General features: G+C 39.0%; 1 protein-coding gene across 6 annotated transcripts in view; it reads right to left on the minus strand.

Moving 5' to 3' along the window:
* Positions 1-15,718, minus strand: part of XRCC4 (X-ray repair cross complementing 4) — a 144,019-nt gene that overhangs the window by 125,325 nt on the left and 2,976 nt on the right. For 4 of the 6 annotated variants that reach the window (XM_084225192.1, XM_084225191.1, XM_084225190.1 and 1 more), the window contains exons 2-3: positions 3,020-3,167; positions 138-325 (exon numbers count right to left, since the gene is read on the minus strand). In XM_084225192.1, the coding sequence (XP_084081318.1) occupies positions 138-325; positions 3,020-3,158 (327 nt within the window). In that variant the 5' untranslated portion in view covers positions 3,159-3,167. Of the gene's footprint in view, positions 1-137; positions 326-3,019; positions 3,172-8,762; positions 9,436-14,954; positions 15,092-15,718 lie in introns of those variants that run through there. The other 2 variants (XM_084225188.1, XM_084225189.1) reach the window with 2 other exon arrangements.

The raw sequence follows: 15,718 nt of genomic DNA on the forward strand, positions 1-15,718 counted from the left end.
GGCCCATGCAAGAGCTCACAACATTAATTCAATCTGGAGTGAGTATCACACATCTGATTTTAAAGACCATAATAAAATACAAAAATGTATTTCAGTCTCATGGTTTAACAGTTAAATTTAAACATTTATATACTTACAGAGCCGTCTTTCAGGTTCCTTTCATAGGAGAAGTGACAGGCCTTATTCTGCTCATCTCTTGAAATCACAAAGTTGTATTTGCCAGCTAACTTTTCTCCAGCTATCAGTGCTTTCCTCAGCTCTTCCACATATTTTTCTCTGTCCATTTCTATGTCAGCAGCCTCCCTAGAAATGTCTGCTTCAGACACTACCAGAAAAAGACATGTGAGGAATAAATATCCATATGTGTGGGAACAAGTATGTGCATTATACATTACATACAAAGCATCTGCTAATATACATTAATATATATAAAATACTGTATCTATATATTTGCTATATATATAAATAGTGCACATATTATATATATATTTACTACACATATCTTAAGTATATATATATATTTATATTTATAATTTATTTTTTAAAAATGTATGTACATACAGACACACACTGACTAGATGACCTTTAAGGTCCCTTCCAACCCAAGGCATTCTGTAAATCTGTGATTCAATGAAATATTAGGAGATTATTCTTCCCTTGAACACACATTGGTGTGTCATTTCCACTTGTGGAACTGTAGCAAGAATCCTGGAGTTTTCAGAAGTTCTGTCTCCTCTTCTCCCCATCTGAAAATTATTTCCTTATTGCTACTGATCTACAATTCTAGTTGCCTAAAGTCAGCCAAAACAGTACAGAGTGAAATGTGGAATCCCTTACAGCATGAGGCAAAAAGGAGTAGAAAAAGGTAAGTTTGAAATATTTGTAGAGGAAGTGCTTGTCTGGAACAGTGATTTCAATACTGGAAGATAAACTATTAATAACAATAAGAAAGTCATAAAAAGAAAGACACTTAAATACTGCAACAGAGCACTGAGGGTTTGTTGGTTTTTGGTTGGTTTTTTTTTTTTTCCCTGTATATGCTGCGTGTTCCTTTATGATTTAAAACCAGCAGAACCGATCAATCATTAGGGAAATATGATATGCATAAATCCTCATAGATGTACTTCTTTAACCCAATACCAAGGTAAAACACTAGATTACACTGCATATTTGTGTGCTTCTCCTCCCCTCCAATATTCACTGTTTCACCTCTCTCCTTAAACAGGACTCCTAACACATTTCATCATCACATTAAACATACAAAACCCATAAAAGACAACTCCATCAGCAGCTCTCACTCTCTCCCTGGTAGGTCTTGCCAAGGAAAATAATCCACAGCAAGAGAAACCGAAAAGGGATTTCCCACAGCAAGAATGTTCTGACCATTGCTTTCCCTCCCTCCAGGTTTTGAATTTAAAATGGAAGCAGCCTCAAAAATGATGTAATAACTTTAGAAAGTGACCAAAATGTTTTGTTGAATGAAAGCACAGATCAGTACGGCAGGAAAGCCTCATGCACAACAGCAGCAACCCCCAATGAAATTATTCAAGGGACTGGAAAGAAGAAATTTAGTAAGAATTCAGAAATTCAGTAAGAATAGAAATAGGAATTCAGTAACAATTTCTTAGAAAGGGATCAGATTCTTCCAGAACAGAAAAAAAACCTTCCTTTGGATGAGCACCCAATGCTCACAGCAGAACTATTGTGGGTTTCTTTCTTTCCTTGTTAATGGAGTGAGGTCATCCTGCTTTGACTGCCCCTCTGTTTTGAGAAATCATTATCCTCCATTCTACCAGATGCAGGAACTCAACAAAATGAGAACTGTGTTCACCTATTTTTTCTGTATACTCCCAGCCATAGTGGCACAGCCTTCACTTGCAGAAATAAAAATCATCTTTTTGTGAATTCTAAACTGAGGATTTTGAAGTCACCTAAGATCGAGAAGAATCTTCTCTTTAGTCCCACGTGGGATGGAGAACTATGACAGAGCTCAGCTCTGGAAAAACAGTATTTGTCAGTGTTAACACCCTTTTTTTTTTTGTTTTGAAAATAACTCAACTTTAGTCTTGTCAAGACAAGAAACAAAAACCTTTCATTACCAGGATTCAGGATTGGAATACATGTATTTGCCCTGATCAATGGAGTGTTTGAAATGTTAAAAGGAATATGGAAGAGCAGATTTAGTTTATGTGCTGATTTTAATTTACATTTATCTAATCTCGGACCTATATGAAAGCTGGGCTTGTGCAGGAACTGAAGAGGAACAACATCCACTGGGTAAGGAGAAATAAGGAAGAAAGGAACTACATAGATACTTATGATTCAGACAGTCCAGAAAATGGCTTTGTCTACAATTTGCTCAAAATAATTAATTCTCTCCTCCCTTGAAATATTTTTGTTACTGAGAGAAGGGCTTTTGATCAAGTATTTGACATTTCTCAAGGACTTTTTCCACTGGGCATGAATGAGAGAATCATGCACATATGCAAAGACCCATCCTCTTACTGATGTTTCAGAGAGGGGCAAAAATTCCACAGGCTAAGTTTTTCCTACTGATAATTTATGGTCCCTTTTCCTTCCCAAAAATTCACTTCACCATGAAATACAGCTACCTTTGGCTATTTAAATTCCATGAAAATATTTTAAAAACATCTGCAATTAAAGGCTTTATGGGCTCCAATTTGCAAATGCAACTTGCGCAGACATTTGTTCGAGATTCTGGAGAAGACAGAGAAGTGTTACTTCAGCATCACTCCAAGAATTATACATTCTTGAGAAAGAACAAAACATTGCATATCCATGTGCTGAATAAGTTAGTTTTAGCTTTCACACAATCTCTCCAGATTTCACAGCTCTCTGGCCACATCCCAGAAGATCATGAACCTCACTTTTTCCATCACTGGGGACACAACACCCATGGAATTTCCATATTAGCTGTGGGACACAGCTTAGAAAGCGTTTTCAAAGGAGCAATTAGGAGCAGTAATGATTTAAATTAATGTATTTTTCTTTCCATTACCTGTCCCCGTCCAGGCACACTGACAATCACTAAGAAGTAAACCAAAGCCAGTGCCTAAATCCTTTTCCCATGACACCTGTAGAAAATAGGTTGCTTCTGGATCAGAAACGGGATGGATTCTGTTCAAAGTCTTCTCCATCTTCTTCTCCTACCTGTTTAAAAAGCAAGATAATCTTGTTATAACCACTGGGGTGATTAACAGCTTTACATAACTAGCTTGGGGGTTGTGGTGTGGGGAATATACAAATATAAGTATGCTTGTAATTTTATTCTACCTTCCTCCCCAAATTCCCTTTGTCAGAGAACTGGTGATACTTGCAAACAGGAACTGGATTATAAGTAAGGTTTCAGTGCCAACAATTAAACATATATGAATAGTCTCAAATTAAGAAGCTGTCAAGAAGCTGGAGGACAGGAAATTACTACACACAAGCTCTTCCCCATGGCTCCGTTTTTAACTCACTACCTGCTATCACCCAAACTACAGAATATTTAACATAATTCAAAATAATCAATATACATCTGGAAGACTGCCACGTGAAAGCTGCTACTAAGCTTCACAGCAAAGCAGAGGGTGTAAGCAAATGCCAGCAACCCAAAGGAAGTATCTTAAGCACTGGATTCTGCAGAGAACAAAGTATATGATGTTACAGGGAATATTTTTGCTCTATAGCAAAGCAACCTGTGCTTGACTTAATATCTTGTCAAGAATCCCATGTGTTTATACATAACCTAAGTGAAGTGACTGAGAAAAGGCTACATGGTCACTCACAGACTAAAAATAGTACATAAAAGGAAGAAAAACCCAGATGAGGCATTTAAATTTAAACTACATGCACTGAGTACAATGGTGCTTGGGCAGGGATTAAATGCTCTTTGGAGGTTTCCATCTGAAGTGCAGCAGTAAATAATCATGACCAGGATCAGTTCAGGCCCTGAAGGGACAGTGCTCTCCAAGCAGGAGTAGAAAAAAGCTTTTTCTTTGCTGCTGGACATTGAGAAATAAATCTAGGTACAGATTTAACTACCTTGGCTTCCCCAAAAATTGGCATTTTCAGTTTAGGAGGAGCAGCTTTAACTGCAGTTGACTGAACTGTTCCTAACCCTTGTTCAACTCTGCACCCAGTAAAATGCCTCTCCCTTGCCCAGACAAGTGGATAGCATTCAAAAGCAGCAAAATATATGAATTTAAGCATTGGTTTTCAAGCATAAAGCTTTAGTATTCACATCCCTAAACCACAATGGTGTTTACTATTACAGATGTCATACTCCACCTTTCTAGTCCCTAAAAATGCAACAGAAACTAAAACGTTACCAAAACATAAATTAAAAAATTAATCTCAGTTAAAAAAAAAAAAAAGAAAAAATAGTTTTGTCGTTCCATCACCAACCAGCTGGCCATTTCTGAAAATCTACAGCATGTCTGTGCACCTGTAAGCAAGAACAAAAAAAAAAATATTTGGGGGTGGACAGCTGGAACAACACCTTTGCAATTAGTGACTCCAGAAATTAAGGCATTTTAAATATTTGTGGGACACTAACTGCCTTGCCATGGGTCAGTAATGAGCACAGGGCAGGAAACACAACAATGCATGCTCAAGCACACATGCATGCACTCTCCTTCGCCTGCCAGATTCCCTTTTGCTTCTTGTTAATTATGGAAAAATACTCTCTTTACTGAAATATTTTCACAGAAATCCTCCTCTGAAAGACAATGTTTTTAAAAATATTACAGTTAAAGATTGTAAAGCAGTAGCAGACAAGCCACACAGACAGCACATAAGGTACTGATGCATATGTGTAGTTCAACAGGAAGGTTTTGCTTATTTTATGTGATTTTTATCACAAAGTAGAGCAGCATTCAGTGAAAAATACCTGCACTAGAGGCTTTCTTGTCAACCCAGACTTTTTATAACAAGAAACAAAGCAAGAGAATTACATTTTCTATTTATGTAACGATAAAGCAAATGAAGTGTGAGTCAGAAAAAGTGAGGTCAAGAGTAGCAGAGGAAAGAAGCCTGTTTATTTATTTAAAGATGCACTAACAAGGTCTCTAAGGCCTGAGACTGAATTCATTCAATACAGTGATACTGGTTTCCCATGCACACATCAGTATTTCATTACAGTGATGTAGCACAGCTAAAAATGAAAGTTCTGTTTAGACAATACTATTGATACCCCTGTGGTACAACTCAACCTCAACAGAACGAGGAGACACAACCAATAATAATACCCTGAACATCAAAACAAACAGAAAATAGTTTTCCTGCTTTTCCACATTTTATTGTACAGCTCTGAAAAAAAGCATTTTCCAAGAATGCATAAAATGAAAATGCTTTTTCTCCCAGCTTTCAGCTCCCCCAAAGTAGTCACTGTCCTTTTGAAAAGAGTTTATTACTTATCACTCCACGTTTAGGATCTGCCTCTGTAAGCAGAGCTCAGCCAGACTCCATCTCCAAAGCACTCAACCCTTCCAACCCATCAGCAAAAGCTCAAGGACTCCTGGCTGTATACAATGCCTATTATATACTTCTCCTCAAGAGGAGGGGAAAACCACCTTCATGAAAATTAGTCTGACCTACACAGCACAGAAAAACATCACTGCAAACAGTCATATTGTACCTTACTGCTTTTGTGAAAACAAAACAATTACAACAACAAACTAAAAATCCAAATCCCTTTTCCCCGCATCCCTTTTATGTCCTGAGAACACAAGAGTTGACTGCAGTGCTCGGTAAATGGATAAGCCACACACAGAAAATGCATGAATACAGTAAAAAAGACCAAAGGAGTTCCCTCTTATTTAACAACTACCAGTTACCACTAAAGAAATTAAAAATACAGACAGCAAATGAGGGCACATTCCTTATTCATTCACTATAAGGTGACTGAATGCACTTTATTCATTCTAAAAGCAAATTTTAATAACAGATGTACAGCACTGTATTTCCAAAAAAAGATGCATTGCTCTGTATTTCAAGAGATTAAATAAAACAATCTCCTCAAACTAACCTGCCCCAATGCCCCCACCTACTCACTAAAGTCATCACCCCATCAGCTTCCGATATGTCAAGCTTATGTGACCTTTCACAGTTCAAATACTTCTGCCAGGGAAAAATTTCATTATGAAAGAAATATAAAATTATAAAGGAGACATGAAATCTTGAGACTTATTTTCACTTTCACATCTTTGGGGTGGAAAGGCAGGAACTGTGTTTCTGCTCAGAAAGGTTAAAACAGCCCCCTGAATTTTTGGAGTGACACAATTTAACAGTCCAGCTGTTGGTGAAGCTTGTCAAAACAAAATAAAATACAATCATTCCGTAAAAATAGACCATATTTGTATTGCTACCCAAATTACTGGAACCAGCCTCTCATTATGGCAGCCTAAGAAGCCCCTCTGAGTCCATCAGACCACAGGAGCACCCTCAAGTGCCATTCAGCATCCAGCCCCTGTGGGCTCTTCCCATTCACCACCTCCACAAAAATAAGAGCAGTGGGTTCTTTTTCCTTCCCCGACAAAGCAAAGCTGCGGAGAAGTTTTGGGGTTGGGGCCACAGAAAGGCAGTGTTCCATCCCTGGGGGGCACAGCAGCAGCCCCCTCTCCATGCCAGGCCCCAGGGCCAGCCTGCAGGTGGGGACAGCAGGGTCCCACCCCAAATGTGTAAATCAGAGGCTTTATTGAGGCCTTTGAACAGTCGGGGATTGAGCTGTTTATCTTTAGCACTTTGTCCCCGTGGTCTTTGGCTCCTGTGATCACCATTAGGCAATGTTTCCCTCTGAGGAGGAATCAGCTGTTGGCTGGTGCCTCTGCCCTCGGAACAAACAGTGCACACAGGACCTTCTGAATTAACAAGACACTCTTAAAATGGGCCCACAAAGAATTTTATATGTTGTTTTGGATAGCACCAGGCATAGACCAAAAGCCAAATCTTTCAGGCTGCTCCAACACAGCATCATTGATAATATTCTGAACGTCAGCACTTCATTTTTTTCTTTTTTTTCCCCCATGCAGACTAATGGCTTTTTTTTTTTTTTCTCCCCCAAATTGGTCAGGCTGCAGGTGTTCCAAAATTCAGCAGCTATGCTTGGAAGGCTACTTACAGACCAGAAAGAGCTACTATGTCTTTGAAATGGAGCAATTAACCTAAGTGCTTTCTCGCTGAGGAAAAATGGGAGCTATCCACAGGGAGTTCAGAATATAAGGCCACACACTGCTATTAAAATCTGCAGTTTGGTTCCTTCTGACACTGCCCAGACTATAGATCATAACCTAATAATCAGAAGAAAGTTAATAGTAAATTCATAATCAGAGAAGACGTACTATTCAGGAGATACTACATGAACTCATAAGTAGATAATTAGAGATTTAAAACCAGTCAAGAAAAGCTCAAGATTGCTTTTAAAGATTAAAACTAGCTATTACCACATTTTCTAACAGAAGGAAATAAGATAATGCCTATATTTATGCATATTTCCAGTGATATATTTCATACAAATTGATATTCTCTCGTGTTAATTTAAAATTCCATTAACTCCAATACTTCAGGAGTAAGAACATTAAAATACCTGACAAAAACCTCAACTCTCACTCCATTAATCTTAGAACTACTACTGATACAAGAGAGACTTCCTCTTTTTTCATTTCTTTTTGGAGGAACATGACTGGGACAACAAACATGAAGATAAATAACACAGAATCTTTCCTGTCCCATCTCACAATAATCCTCCCACTCCTCTGGCCACAATACTTGTTTGACATTGAAGAATGATTCAACAATAACCTTCATGTGGAACTTACAGAAAAATCTGAAAGTCAAGGAAGAAAAAAAATTAGAAAGAGCTTTGTTCCCTAATGCAATTTAGGGGGCTAAAACATTTTTGTATTACAGGCACCCTGATTAATATTTAGTTGCTTTTTTATTTGACGTTACTCTGCATTAAAAGCACACAGGTTAAACCTTTGCCAATAATGCAACTTTGTCTCGGAGATAACTGAACCAAAAATTAGCACTTGGATATGAGGAAGAGACTCAATGATTTTCTCGCGTTGTGCAGAGGGGTAAGTGGGCCATTTAAGAAATTCAGTGCTCCATGGAAACATTTGATCAGGAGATCATGGGCCCAACTGCAGAGTCGAGGCTCACATGGCTCACATTTGCACTGCTGCCTTCCCACTGCTTCATGGCAGCCACAGAACGATTGGAAACATGCACATGCTTTTTGTGCAATTGTGTGTCCCCCCCAGAAAAAGGAGAAACCCCAAACCAAAAAACCAAAAACAAATTAGTTCTGAGCTTGTCAGGCTCCATGGGGACAATAGGATATGGAAGATTTGCCACAGAAGATCTGGAATCCACGATAAGGAACAACCCTTGTCAGGCTTATTTACTACAGTCACCAGCTGAAAAATGAGGAGAAACAGAAGGAAGCAGACAGTCAACAACCTTTATAGTAGGAATCTTACTAACAAGCCTTGATCTTAATTGTAGCCTGGAGGCAAAGCCCACCCTGGTGTCTTTCATCCTCTTGAAATCTCAGGCCTAACCCACTACCCACTGCAGGCATCCAGCCTTGCCAAGCTCACTTAAAACCATCTACATTAAGCTATAATAAGGTTAAAAAAAAAAGGTCTTCAGTGTATTAAAATAAACACCAAAGTGGGCAATTATACTAGTATATACTAGCAAGTAAGAGAGTATGCAGACAGATTTATAAAAGGGGCAGACCCTTTTTTTCTCACCCTTTTTGTAACAGTTCTTCCCAAAACTAACAGCAAATCCTCACTTGCCAAGACGCACAGATAAGTCAGTTTACGCTAACTGAACGTTATAAACCTGCAAAAAAATAAAATAAAAATAAGTAATGCAACTGTCATGTTTCCTCTTGAAAAAGTGAATTTTAGTAGTGGAGTTTTACTAAAAAGTGCATGTGGAAGGCAGCAAAGATCAAAGGCAACAACCAACCCAGCCTGCAGAGGATAGATCTGGGATGAAAAGTCAGCAAGGCGTGTCTCAGAGACCCAGACTCCCTTTCTCTGCTGCTTCTGGAAGATGCAAGTCCCAACAAATACTTTATGATTCTAACTCGGCATCTTGGCAGCAGGACACCCTGGCTTTCCAAGGTCCTACCAAAGCCAGTGGTAGCACAGTGCCTTCACTTGAAAACCACAGGATACTTATTAAGAAAAATAATTCACTTTCTCCTCAAAAAAAAAAAAAAAAAAAAAAAAAAAAAAAAAAAAAAGGCACATTCCAAATATATATCCTTTTCCACATAATTTCTCTGAAAAGGCAGCACTAAAATTGCTGTGCGTTTTGCAGAAAAAAAACAGAGAAAGGAAGTTGTGCCAGACACAACCTTTGAGCCCAATGTATACAGTCAGTAAGAACAAAGATCTGGCAATTCCAAGTCTCTTAGTCATATTTTTAAAAGCATCTCTGCAGTTTTCAGTGCCTTAGTATCATCCATTTGAGGATAGTAAAGTTGAGGAAATTTTTGGGGGGAAGAAAAACAAGAAAAAGCAGCATGTTTTAATTACCCTTCGTCCATGCAAAAATACCCCAATACATATGTGTTTTTGATGTATATTTGGATAACAATGTAGTCTGGCTGAGGTATCATCTGTTTTCCAAAACACTGCCTTCTTTAGGATTAAATATTATCAGGATATTCAATACAAATCTGTCGCACAGATTTCCTTTGTTTTCTATTTTTCAGTCCCCACACAGACCTATACAATTCCACTCAGTCTGATGTGTTTCCCTAAATATCTGACATAACATCACTGAGCAACAGATTCCACTAAATGTTTTTTGGTTTTTTTTCTCTTTCTCTCCTTTTCTGTTCTTTTTAAAGTCAAATAAATTTACTACTGTCAAATCCACAAGAGATCCACAGGCAAGAGCACCCAGTCTGACGCGAAGATAAGCGAAACAAAGAAATCAGTGTCAGGTAGACACGGACGGATGTAATTCTGTATGTAGGATTTTCTGAGGAGTTTTGAAAAATTGAGCCCAGTAACCTGGAAAAACAAGTTTCACCAAATGTTGCCACTCCACTGGGACAAGGGCAGGTATAAATATGAAGGCTTCTCTCCTCCTACCTCTACACCCAAGACTTTTCAAAGAGATGGATTATTTTAATTTCCCGTCCCTGTCAAATTAATAATAAAAAATAGGCCTAGGCTCCAAATGGCTTTATCTTACTAAACCGTTTCCTCAGGCATTTTCTTTGAAGAAAATTCCTGCATTACCCAGTCTACACTTAACTGAGGTTTTATTATGTTTTTTCTTTCCATTTCTATTTACCTATTAGAAAATGCAACACTGAACTCTCCGAAAACAAAGAGCTCACAAAGCTTAAATTTACTAATTTTAAAATTGCAATTCATTTTGCTTTGCATGACCCTCACAGAAAAATAATTCACAAGACAAGAACAATTCACAAGGAACTGAGACATTCACTTTCAATGCAGCTAAATTTCAATTTTGCAGCTCTTTATCCAGCTATGTTTATTACTCGGCATTGAACAGTAATTACTCTGCTGATGGATTAGGCTGAGTTTGAAGATAAGGCAAAAAGACATATATTGAGCATCAATTTCAGCTCTTTCCACACATGGGCACAGGTTGAAGCATGGGTTTAGCTCAGGCTTTGTGATAATCCACATCTGACAAGCCAAAGCAGGGCAGAAGCACCAGTCCCTATCATGGCATGTGCCAAGATTTTAACAAGGAGGAGACATGGGACACAAATCCCACAACCTCACCAAGTTCTGAGCAAACAAGTAGATTTGTTTAAAAAAAAGAAAAAAAAAAACCAACAGATAAAAGAAATAAGGACACAGTTCCACCCAAAATTCAGAAGCCACTCACTCTAGACCCTCAGCCAGCACTTAGAAATCTACTGGTTTGTGCTACAAATCACATTTGAAAAGAGGAAAAGGCACAAAGAGCTTCACAGGAGTCACTTTTACTTTCAGCATCACAAGTTCTGTATGTAAAAAAAAAAAAAAAAAAAAAAAAAAGCCTCTCAAGACTCATCAGCTCACTGCTTTTCTAAGCAATTTTCATTACTCTTTTCATGTGGGGTTTTCTGGGCTTTGTTTTAGTTCTTGCTATGGACTGGGGAAAAAAAACCCCAGAACAACAAAACCCTGCTGGAAAATTTAACCCTTACTCAAGACACTTGATGCCAAGCAGGGGGTCTACTCTAGGAAAGCAGCTTTTCAGTATTGGTGTTCCCTTACAGCTCCTAAAGAATACTTGCACAGGCGTGAAAAGAAACCTGCAGGCTGAGAGGAGGGCTCAGCAGGGGCACACCAGTGCAAAAATGCTACTGGGACTTGAGCTGAGAGGGCAATTAAGAACTCATTAGTAAAATACTGCACATAACTGCTTTGGCACTGAACCAGTCAGACACAAGTTGGAGACCTTAACACTCAAATTACAACAAAGCAGAGACATGAAGCACCAAGAGGTCTCAGGGTAAATTGTTGCTTTCCCAGGTAAGTTAATGACAACATAAAACATGGGGAGTGGGGCACAGAAACAGCACAGAAGGGATAAATATTTTAAAAACAGGTCTCAGTTTCTGTTGGGGGGCACTTCACCTTTGTTTTTCTGGCTGCCAACTGCAGGGGCACATTAGTACCTGAAACACAACAGGGAGCAAACACAATGGCCCTGAAATAATGCAGGTACATGAGCATAAAAAAAACAGCCTTTGAACACAGGAGCCACCTCTCCACAGCTCCAACAACCTGTTCCAGTGCAGTTTTAGATAAAGAACCTGCCATTGCATCTCCCTCTCTTTCAGTGCTACAAATGCCCCTATTTATTTTGTACCCTCAAAAGTATCAAACTCAAAACATTAACCTCAAATGAAGACAACACACTAAAAATTCCTCCTCTACCTCTTTACTTAAAGAAAAGGGAAAAAATCTGGTTTTAGGACAGTCAGGGCTAATAAAACAAGTCCCTGCAACAGACAAGTAAAAAATTTCTAAGTTATAAGGCACATTTTTAATCTATAGACTTCTCTGACCAAGGCACAGGGAAAAAAACCCTTCCCTCTAATATTGCCTTCAGAGATCACAGAACATTACTCAAGTACTGTATTTCCAAGACACACAAGAATGCTAGTTCCCTGACTCTTGCTTCCTAAAATAATTATCCTCCATGTCAGCTTTCAGAGAAATTAACATTTCTGCCCCATCTCCCAGTCCATGCCTGCTGTGTGCTGGGCTCTGAAAATTAAGGTTAATTTTCTCAGCTGCAGTAATTTAATATAAGCCTCCACACCAGAGTCTGATGCTTCCCTACTTGGCTCAGCCAGCACAAACCTCTCCCCAGGATTTTGTGAGGTTTCACCCCAAGCCTGACACAGCTGACAGCGTTTGGAAAGCCCCAGGCTCTCTCTATCTTGTCCAGCTTTTGTACTGAAAAGGGTGGCCTCTGAGACCCCTTTGTAGACCTGTAAACAAACAATCCCTTTCATAATTATTTGAATCATTTATTAAAAAAAAAAATAAAAAAACCACACACAAAAAAGAAACAACAAATGCAGCCTGTGATAGGATATACAGCCTCACTCTTCCTCTAGTTCCATTAATTTTTCTGTCCCAAGATAGCAAGCAATTTGGCTGATGTCTAGATCAAGGGCACAAAAGTTCTCAGTCTCTGCACTCTTAAAAGTCACATCTGATCAGTCTCCCTTTTTTTCTGTTTATTTTACAATCTGTGCTCTAGCTGTCTGCTCTGCTGGAGGACATCCCTTCCCGGAAAAGCCACATAACAGTCTGCAAAGCAGATGCAGAAATATTCCAAGGCTTTTCCAAGCTTTGTAAATTGGGACAATTTAATAAAAAAATAAGTTTTGTGCAATCACCAGTACACCTTAGAAAGCAGTAGCACCAGAGAGAGGCCCTTGCTCAAGGCACACACTTAATAAATCATTTTTCTCCAATTTGAACTTTTCCTGTAAGACATGCTCTTTTGTGTTGATCAGATTTGACCGTGTTAGATTAGCAAACAACAGTAATTTGTTTAGTAATTATCTCCTAAATTTCACCTTAGCTTGTGTCAACAAGGCACCATACATAATTCAGTGAGTTATCTGTACCCTGACATATCTTGGACAGCAGTCCTTACCATTTGCACTATCTGATACTATGTTCTATGAATAATATTCAAATGCACAGGAGGTTTTTGCCACCTTTCCCTTTTTTCTATCTTATAAACAGAGGGAAAAGATGTGGAGAAGACTGAGATCCACAAGACATTGAACACAAAGAGCAGGAGATGAAGGCCATTGTTTCCTAACCCAGGAAAGGGACACAGCTCAAGTCAGAGATACAACTAGAGAAAATATTCATTTTGGTGGAAAAATAAGTGATGTCAAGAACCATTTAATGTTATTTTACAACAGCTGTCTAAATTGGAATCTTGATAATTTACTCATGTTGGTTCTGAATTTATGCACGATTTTATGCATTCCCCACAATATCAGCAAGCACTACTTTTCATTTCTGCCAAATGTAACAGTGAAGAAATCACAGCTGCATCCCACTAACCTTGAAGAAACAGATAATGGTTTTGAGTCCTTGAAAACCTGACCCTCAGCTCTGGGAGGTTCCACTCACTCAAGGACGTGTGCTGCTTTTTCATCTGGGGCTCCCAAGCTCTAACAAAACCCCTGAAAAACATTCTCCACCTCCTGCTAAGCCCTAGGTGACAAGAGTTAGGGATTAAAATTTCTCATCCTCAAGTGGCACTGCAAGATAACGAGCACATCAGAAACAGGCATTGACACAAAACAGCAAGTGACCCTGCAAGGCCACAGCACACCCACAAACACATAGCACAAATATTTGCTATACTGCTTTAATGGAGCCAACATGCAGCACAGAAAATCACCTACATTATCTCATCTGTACAGAAATGGGTGGGTTTTGGTCAAAACAGAGCACTGCAAGCCATCCACTGTTGCTGCACACCAACAGCAGGGATTGTCTGTGTCAGAAAGGCACTGAGGTCACCTGTGTCAGGCACAGCATCACTATTTCTGCAGCAAGGCCACCTCACCTCGAGTGTTTTCACAATCTGTAGTACCTTGCTAAGTGATGGTGTACCCTTTGCATCAGCCCACCAGTTGTATATCCATGAAATCTGCCACAAAAAGCAGAAATTTTAAGGTGCAGGAATTCCCACTGCAGTAGGAACACTCCCCACCACGCATCACCCTGTGGAGTAACTTTCTGTTAAATGTATAGTTAAAATACCAGGCTAAAGCACACCTGACATGAAGAATGAGGTTCATTCCTGCTCAGAACAGCTGCAAACTCCAAGCATTTCACAGCTATTGTGATCATCCTACCACAGTGAATAAATATCATGTGCACTTCTGCTGGGTGAGAGGCAGAGAAATGAAGAGGAGCCAAACCTAAATATAGATGGGGGTTTGTTTTTTGGTTGTTGTTGGGTTTGTTTTTTGGGTTTTTTTCCCCTTCAAAATGGCATTAGCAAACAAAATACCCCGCTCTAATTACCACTGTCAGCACACAGAACACCACCTACCCACAACAGGTTTGCCTGCAAAATGCACACCCCTCGTGTTCCACCGCCTCTTTACTCCAGGCTGAGAGCAGAGCAAATTTGTAGCAGTAGCAAAAATGCAAATAAGTTTATAAGCATTCATGCCTGTGTTTGAAGATCTTGGGAATAACAGATGTGGGCACCACGTAGAAGCCAAAGAAAAGAAAAGCAGTATCAGCTTTTTGCCAGTCACTCAAACCAGCATTTCTCCAAAAAAAACCCAACTGACTGCATTTATAGCTTATTTTCAAATGTTTTTTCCACCTCATATACACACATGGATGTGTTAAGCACAAAAACTTATTTATATGGATGTACCTGTCATGTCAGTCACCCACCTGTGATATTTTAAAAACCATTTCCTCCAATCCTCCTCCTCAGGAAAGGTAAGGCACTCAGAAGATAAAAACCAAGGCTTCCACATGCAATTGTCATTGTTTTGTGGTAATTCTTCCTGCATCTGGGAACAGCCTAGAGGTTAAATGTTTTTTACCTTTAATTGTAGACACAAATTCCTTGGTATGCTTTACTCCACTGAGCAGTATGAAAACCTTTCACCACTAAAATATTTCTCAACACCAGGAAACACAGCTACAACTATGAACACTGCTCCTAAGGGACCTAACAGCAACAAAAAAACCCCAGTATTCATCCTAAGTTTTTATGTAAATATCTGATTATTGCTATGTAGATCAGTATAGTTTAAAATTGTGATTTATTTTTTGATATTCACCAGACAAGTGTGCCTACCCAACCCATTCCTGTAGACAACACCAACCAAGCTGTCCCAGCTCCCTGGAGCTGCTTTTCCATGACAAGATATTAACTGGGAGGGGAAAAAAGTACAAGGGAAATTGGAACAACACCATCTGAAAACTGATATTCCAGTCAATATCCCACGCCTATCACACAGTATCCCAGAAGACACTTCCAGGCTAGGTGCACCAATATTTTCAATTGTGCCACCAAGGGTCCCACAAAATCTTTAAATGGCATTTTTCCCACCACAGCAAATTGTTCACCTGAAATCATTTTAATACATGATCAGTAAAAATTCCCTTTTGAATAGCTGAGACTGTTGGAAACATCACTTGGAAATTAA

The sequence above is a fragment of the Fringilla coelebs genome (genome assembly GCF_963513975.1).
Source record: "Fringilla coelebs genome assembly, chromosome: Z".
Lineage (NCBI taxonomy): Eukaryota > Metazoa > Chordata > Aves > Passeriformes > Fringillidae > Fringilla > Fringilla coelebs.